Here is a 7,850-nt window from a genome sequence, read left to right on the forward strand (position 1 = left end):
TGGAGACAAGCAGCTGATCGATCATCCCTCCACGGAGGCAGCCGGCAGCGACTCCTGCGTGGGTGACTGACCAGTCGTCCACAGTCACTGACCACCACCAAGGATAACACAAAGCACCTCTGAAAGCTGGACACTTTCTTTTCCCCTTTAACTGAATCACCTCTTTCCTGACATCCAGGACAAATGGGGCACTGCCTAACAGACCACTGCACCATAACACTGAAGTGCTTTTGCAGCTGGTGATGACGTGGGCCCTGATGGTTGAGATTAACACACTGAATTAACACAGCACATGTCACGTCAGAAAATGTATGATCATGGTCTCCATGTCCAGCTGGAGCCTCGGATAGCAAAGGAGGAGGAGAAATATCTTTTTGGGTGGAGTTTGCATGTTCTCCCTCTGCCTGCATGGGTTTGACCGCTCTCATCTCCATCTCATCGTTGTTTGGGTCAGTCTCCTGTCTTCATACTTGGACCAAACAAACATAACAATAAAAATAAATAAATAAATGTCAATACAGCTCAATGCATGATTTCACAGCTTTCACAGCTGACATATTCAAAACAGACAAAAACACAAGAATTGAAATGTCCCCACTGAATTTTTGTATTTTTAAGAAGCGGTGTAATAAGTATTTCTCTTTGAGAAAGAGAGTTGCATCAAAAGATAAAACATCCCCTTGAATGTCGACACTTCACTTAGAACTATGAGGACTATTCCTTAAATACAGGACTCTGTCCAAACTGAATGCAGAAGCTTAGGTTTGTCAGCCATAGAAAGTGGAACCATTTATTTCCAATATAAATCAAGAACAGAAACGCTTTCATGCTTTCTTCCTCTGAGGCACCGTTTGTCTTGGTCTCGACTTGGCCTCAGATCCTCAAAGACTCGGACGTGGTCATGGTCTCTGTATACTCAGGTTTCAGTCTTGACTCAGTCTCGGGTCAGGTGGTCACGACGGCAACACCATTGTCTGGTATCTGCTGCATGCCTGCCATCTTGTTTTCATGTGTAAAATAGTGACGTCATACAAGATGGTGTAGTTCAAAGATTAAAACGTATCATGGAGCAGAAGGCAGAAATGAAATGCCCTCATTTGAGGACGCAGAGTGTCAAGACGTTAAAGAACCTAGTTGCACAGTCACGTCCTACTTGTGTCTCCTCCTGCCACTGTGAGTCTTAACTGCCGTCATGTGTCTTCACGTGGATCTCTGATTTCAACAGTCACTTCAGGTCATTCCTCTGATTTGCATCTGATGAAGCAGGTTCGGCTAAAACTTTCACTTCCTGCTCGGAGTCACTCACCATGAAAGGAGGCAGCAGGTGGCTCCACTGAGCTGTGACCATCTCAGCGTCTAAACCTATGAAGTTCCAAAGGAAACTTCAGCTCCTGACACCATTGTTTCACTTGTAATACATTCTTAAAATGATGTATTGTGCTGACAACAGATTGTGACAAGTCAGTTTTGACTTAGGCACAAAATATATTCAGAGGTATTGCTGGTGCTGCAAGTAGTCCCAATGTGGATCCTGAGCTGAGGTGTGTGCAGGAGTCATCCTTCATCTTATCTGCTTCTTACTGCTCCTCAGGGTCACATTTGGTTGGTTGACCATTGAACATCGAGAAATGGTCTCCTTGTGATTGGTTGGAATACCTCTTGCAGCCCTTTAAGGACCGGATGGACGCATCTGCCCTCGGGATTTGAAATCCAGTACTTCCACCATTCAATCACACACATGGCCTTGACAAACTACTGACCAAACTCATAAAGTAGGCATCTGAATGTGTTTTTTGGACATTGTTGAAGACAATAAAGATGAGAAAGATACCAAATCTAACATCTGATGATCCACACGAGACAGGAACAAGACACGATTTATGGTAAGACAGAGGGCACCTCTGAGTTCCCACTGAAGCTTCCCTCCAGACTCCTGACTGTGAGTGAGTGAGAGCTGCTGTGAGGGGAAACACCAGGACATGTTGAGGACACACACACTTGACTGACTCACTGTGTTTGCATGTGTGTCCTTCCTCTCTGCTCGCGGCTCTTAAGAGCTGCCAGTTGATCACTGAGTGTCCACAAGACGCCGCCACCACAATGATGATGTCACTGAGTCCACTGCTGCTCACCCTGGGCCTCCTTGTTCACGGTGAGACTCTTCTGGAGACTTTGACAAGCAGCTTCAGCAGCAGGACCTTCTGCTGTGATGGAGAGAGACTGAAAGAAGCAGCTTCCACCTTCATCCTTCTCTTCTCTGTCTTCAAGAAATGATGCTTCTGTCTTCATGTTGATCTGACTGGACTTGACTCCTCAACTCTTCTTCTGTGTTTTCCAGGATCATCAGGAGACATCGTCCTGACTCAGACTCCTGGATCTCAGTCTGTAGCTCCAGGACAGACTGTCTCCATCACTTGTAGAACAAGCTCACGTGTCAGCAGCTGGTTCAACTGGTTTCTCCAGAAGCCTGGTGAAGCTCCTAAACGCCTAATTTATGATGCATCATCCCGTGCGTCTGGAGTTCCAGATCGTTTCAGTGGACAAGGATCAGGGACACAGTTCACTCTCACCATCAGCAGAGTCCAGCCTGAAGATGCAGGAGTTTATTATTGTCAGCAGCATAACAGTTACCCGTTCACACAGTGAAACAAGGTCGTACAAAAACCTCCGTCAGCTGAAGAGGAACTGATCTGACTCCACTGCTCCACACAAGTGGAGACACTTCACATCTGCTCATGTTCACGTTGAAGAACTTTGAGAATTTTTTTGACTTCACACTTTTGATGATTTATTAGTTTTTCTAACTTCACTACCTATCAACTACCTCTCAATATTTCTGCTGATTCGTCACCAAAGTCTTATTTAAAATAAGTGCACGCAACTTCAGAGACATTCTTCATATAGATTTCATTTCACTATTAATGTTGGACATGATCTGCTGATGATGTTCTCAGTGAAGTTTACAAATATCTCACTTTGCTGTCGGTGGTTTGGAAAAGAATCAAGAGGAAGAAACTATACAAGTGCAATTGACTCACAATAATGAAACATTCATAACAACACTCACATCTCAGTTTCCAACATCTTCTGCTCCTCAGATTTTTTACATTTACTCACATTCTCCACATCAACTGCTGTTTGACTCTTTTGACTTGTGACTCACTCAAACATGATATTGATCATCACTTTGCTGCTCATCACGTCAATATGTTGGAGAACAGATCTAGAACATCATGATGGAAGCTTTCTGCTTTCATCTTACTTTTCTCTGTTGTTTTTAATATAATAATATTTGTTTATTTTGTTTGTTTTCTGGACTTCTTTTCTACGGCTGCACTTTTGATGTCACTGCGCTGCTGGAATGATGATGTTTCTCTCCTGTCAGATCAATAAAGGCTTTTCTTTTCTCATCTTAAAGATCATATTCAGACGTGACTAAACAGAGTTGAAAGCAAAGATGTGATGAAGACGTCTTTATTGTCATGAAGTGATCCAAACTCCAAGAAACAAACGAGTGAACATGTGGTCAGAGAGTGAGCGAGGGACAGAAGCAGAGAGCTGCTGGAGTCCAGGCTGGTCTGCTCAGGACTGGGAACACTGCTGTCTCCTCAGTGTCTGTGAGACTGGAGTCTGGGAGCCCTGGGTGGCCTCACAGGTCACAGAGCCCACCGTCCTCCACTGGTCAGCAGGGATGGTCAGGGTGCTGGTCCAGCTGTAGTGGCCGTCCTTCCCCAGCAGCCCGGGGCTCTGGCTCCCCTTCCTGCTTTGGCCGTCCACCTTCCAGGACAGAGTCCAGCCTGACGGGAAGCCCTTGTTGGCCAGACACACCAGCGTGGCCTTCTCTTGCTGCAGCTCCTGGCTGGAGGGGGGCAGCACGGTCAGGGTGGGCTGGAGGTCACCTAGGAGACAGTGGTCACCTGAGATCATTGAGGCTTCTGGTCGCTCATGTATCACATGAAGGAAGGTGGAGGAGCGAAGGAAGGGAAAAGAAGAGTGGGGGGGCAGGTGGTGTGAGGGATGAAGGGAGGGAGAGAGGAAGGAATTGGTGATGTGTGAGGTGAGAATAGAAGAAGGACAAAAACAAATAAAATGTACAAATAGAGCATTTGAGAGGGTGGAAGGAGAAGTGGAATGACAGAAAGAAGACTGAAAGAAGAGGAGTAAAGAAAGAAGAAGCAACGGGAGGTTGAAAGAAAGTGGGATGATAGGAGAGAAAACTAAGGCAGGATTAGAGGATGAAACCAGTGTGATTGAGGGAAAGACGTGAACTGTAACTCCCTCTCTGACTCTTGCCTCTTCACTCTCTTTGTTACAGCAGAATAATTTGTGAAAAAAATGGCATCCTATAATTCTATAATCCATGTTACCAGATAGAACATCAAAAAAGAAGACTATAGTATACTTTCATGTCTGAAAAAAGTGAAAAAAAGATTGAAAGTCAACTTAATGTAAGTGTAGTAACAAGATATCCATTTGCTTAATGGATATCTTGTTACAACACTTAGCGGTTTTCATCTCATCATTTCTAACATTGGTCTTGTTCTTCACTCATTATTTTCATCTCTCTTTGTCAAAAAGATTTCATCCTGAAATCTAAACTCACATCAGCTCATTGTCTCTTCAACTCTTTTCCACTTGTCTCCTGAAGACTGACTAGATTCACTATTTGCTGCTTCAAATTCTCAAGTTCCACCTTGAAATTATTTTATTTGACTCTTAAATCTTCAATCAAAATGTCACATCTACTTTCTATTTCTGAGTAAAAACAAGTGTGAGAGTGAACACTTACTGCCAACCTCCAGTCTGGTTCCTCCTCCGAACGTGCGCCACAGTGACACAAAGTCAGCCAGTCGTGCTACAAAAACCTCTGCCACACAGAGTGAGTAGAATCATATTTAGGAAGCAGGAACTGCTCATTCTTCTCTCTTCCTTCACTTGCAGACGTGTTGCTGCTGAAACATGTTCTCCTTGTCAGATACAGAGATGTTGCTGGTTTCTCATCTCATGTAGTCCAACGTGTGAGGAGGTCAAAGGTCATTTCTTTCATGTGTCATCAGCCAGTCTCAAGTCTTTCTCCAACCAGGTCTCAGCAGCTTCTTCATGGAGACACAGTGAAGGAGGTGCAGTGGTCAGTGCTGCAGCGTCATGATCCCAAGATCCTGGTTTGACTCCTTCATGTTAGTGAGTTTCCTCAGGGAACTCCAGGTTCCTCCACACTCTAAAACACACACACCTTCATGTGTTACACTTCATCATATAACAACAGACTATCTGTACACAATACATTGTGTAAGGACACAATATTCAGATGAACCTCTGAAGCTGATAATGAAATCATGAATATGTATTGATAAGAAATCAATATTGATTCAATCAATGCTCATAATAGGTCAATCAACCTGTGTGGACAGAAACATCCAAAGAAACTAAAGCTGAAGCATCTTCAACAACTGAATCAACAACCAAAGGACTTGTTGAAACCTTTTGGGTTGAGAGTCAATGTGTTCATGGACTGTAGCTGTAGATGGAAATGTATGTCAAAGGATGAGGTGAGGATGAAGTGAATATTCATTCATTCATTCATTCAATAAAAATACTAAACCATTGCGAGTTTTTCATGACATGAATGACTGATGTGACCTGTCAAGTGTCTCCACTTGTGAGCAGCTGTGGAGTCAGATCAGTTCCTCTTCAGCTGTCGGAGGTTTTTGTACGACCTTGTTTCACTGTGTGAACGGGTAACTGTTATGCTGCATGCAATAATAAACTCCTGCATCCTCAAGCTGGACTCTGCTGATGGTCAGAGTGAACTGTGTCCCTGATCCTTGTCCACTGAAACGATCTGGAACTCCAGACTGACGGGATGAAGTGGCATAAATCAGGCGTTTAGGAGCTTCAGCAGGTTTCTGAAGATACCAGTTGAGTGCAGTTCCAACATTTGTGCTTGTTGTACAAGTGATGGAGACAGTCTGTCCTGGAGCTACAGACTGAGATCCAGGAGTCTGAGTCAGGACGATGTCTCCTGATGACCCTGGAAAACACAGAAGAAGAGTTGAGGAGTCAACTCCAGTGAGATCAACATGAAGACAGGAGCATCATTTCTAGAAGTCAGAGAAGAGAAGGATGAAGGTGGAAGCTGCTTCTTTCAGTCTCTCTCCATCACAGCAGAAGGTCCTGCTGCTGAAGCTGCTTGTCAAAGTCTCCAGAAGAGTCTCACCGTGAACAAGGAGGCCCAGGGTGAGCAGCAGTGGACTCAGTGACATCATCATTGTGGTGGCGGCGTCTTGTGGACACTCAGTGATCAACTGGCAGCTCTTAAGAGCCGCGAGCAGAGAGGAAGGACACACATGCAAACACAGTGAGTCAGTCAAGTGTGTGTGTCCTCAACATGTCCTGGTGTTTCCCCTCACAGCAGCTCTCACTTTATAATGGAGCCTCAAGAGGGGAACACATCCGGCCATACTTTATTTTTAAGTCAATTCAATACAGAACGATGACCGTGTTCCACATTCTTAGTTGATCCTGGTGTTCATGAACAATTTCCTCTGATCATCAGCTTCAGCATTCTTCCCAGAAAATGCTGTGCATTTCATGTCATAAACTGATGTTTGGAACAGCAGAGTTTTACAGTCCATTCAGTTGCGACTTTTGAGTTTCATTGATATTAATCCAGCAGAGGTATTAAAGGATGAGAACTGCTTTCATTATTTGATCAAACAACTGGAGTCTTTGATCTTAAATGTGGAATGAACACACTATAATTCAGATTTTGACTCCTCAACGCTCTTTTGTTGGCTGAAATAAATTTCTTCTCTTATGTTCCAGTCTCTATGTTTCTTTAGCCTCACAAACAAGAATAGACAATTTCTTTCTCTCGCTTGTGGGAAACACTATAACAGTCTCTCTGCAATATTATCTTAGATGCTGCACAGTCATGGAAGGTCACGTGTATCCAAGAGTGCCATGCCCTCCAGACTCTTCGCTGTTGGATAGTTTAGCCAAGCCTATTACGGTGCTGCAGACAAAACCAAAACTGGTCACAGGAGGCAATGTTGTCTTCTATATACAGTAACATGATGTTCACGCTCCCATTGGTGAAGGTGAGAAAGGCACAAAGTTGGCTCACAGGAAGCACATTTAAAACCAGAGGCCTAGTTCTCCAGCAGCCTTCTGTGCATCCTGTAAGAAGCTCGGTAGTTACACTGCAGCTTCCACTCCTGGTTTCATGTCCACCTGGGGCCTGTCTCATTATTCCCTCTTGTTCTGCAGGAACCTTATCTACTTATGGACTCTCTTGGCTGAGACCTGCAACAATGATACCAATCATTTTAATATTATCAAAGATTAAATGATTATGAACTAATTCAAGTCATCTTCAGTCTCCACATTGATTTCCTATTTCAACAGTTACACCTGTCACTTCGGGTCATTCCTCTGATTTGCGTCTGATAAAACAGGTTGGACTAAAACTTTCACTTCCTGCTGGGAGTCACTCAGCATGAAAGGAGGCAGCAGGTGGCTCCACTGAGCTGTGACCATGCTCACCACTCTGTGCTAAATATATCAAGTGGAAACTTCTGTTTCTCACAGAGGACTCTTCATTAGTGGTCCTGCTTTATTGACCACAGATCTCATTATGTCCTGAATAATTGAAATATTTTGTTGGCCTGGGCGAACACCAAAACACACAAAGAGAACATATGATCTGTATGTCAGGCATGTAGCCCGACGCTGGGCCACTGTCCCGTACTGAGGAGTGTGCAGGCGTCCCAGGATTTACAGGGTCAGATCAGCATGGTCCTGTGTCACTGGACACTTGTCAGGAGACAAATTGGACTTTTTTCTTTCTT

General features: G+C 44.2%; 2 gene segments (V, D, J or C); one reads left to right on the forward strand and one right to left on the reverse strand.

Moving 5' to 3' along the window:
- The first annotated feature begins 2,077 nt into the window (after window positions 1-2,077).
- LOC128765622 (immunoglobulin kappa variable 3-20-like) lies at window positions 2,078-3,020 on the forward strand. The segment is given in 2 exon segments: window positions 2,078-2,152; window positions 2,339-3,020. Coding segments are annotated over 2 exon segments (360 nt in total).
- Window positions 3,021-3,469: 449 nt separating this feature from the next.
- LOC128765870 (Ig kappa chain V region Mem5-like) lies at window positions 3,470-6,275 on the reverse strand. The segment is given in 4 exon segments: window positions 3,470-3,899; window positions 4,790-4,824; window positions 5,734-6,031; window positions 6,218-6,275. Coding segments are annotated over 4 exon segments (702 nt in total).
- Between the last annotated feature and the right edge of the window lie 1,575 nt (window positions 6,276-7,850).

This window comes from Synchiropus splendidus, chromosome 10 (genome assembly GCF_027744825.2).
Source record: "Synchiropus splendidus isolate RoL2022-P1 chromosome 10, RoL_Sspl_1.0, whole genome shotgun sequence".
NCBI lineage: Eukaryota > Metazoa > Chordata > Actinopteri > Syngnathiformes > Callionymidae > Synchiropus > Synchiropus splendidus.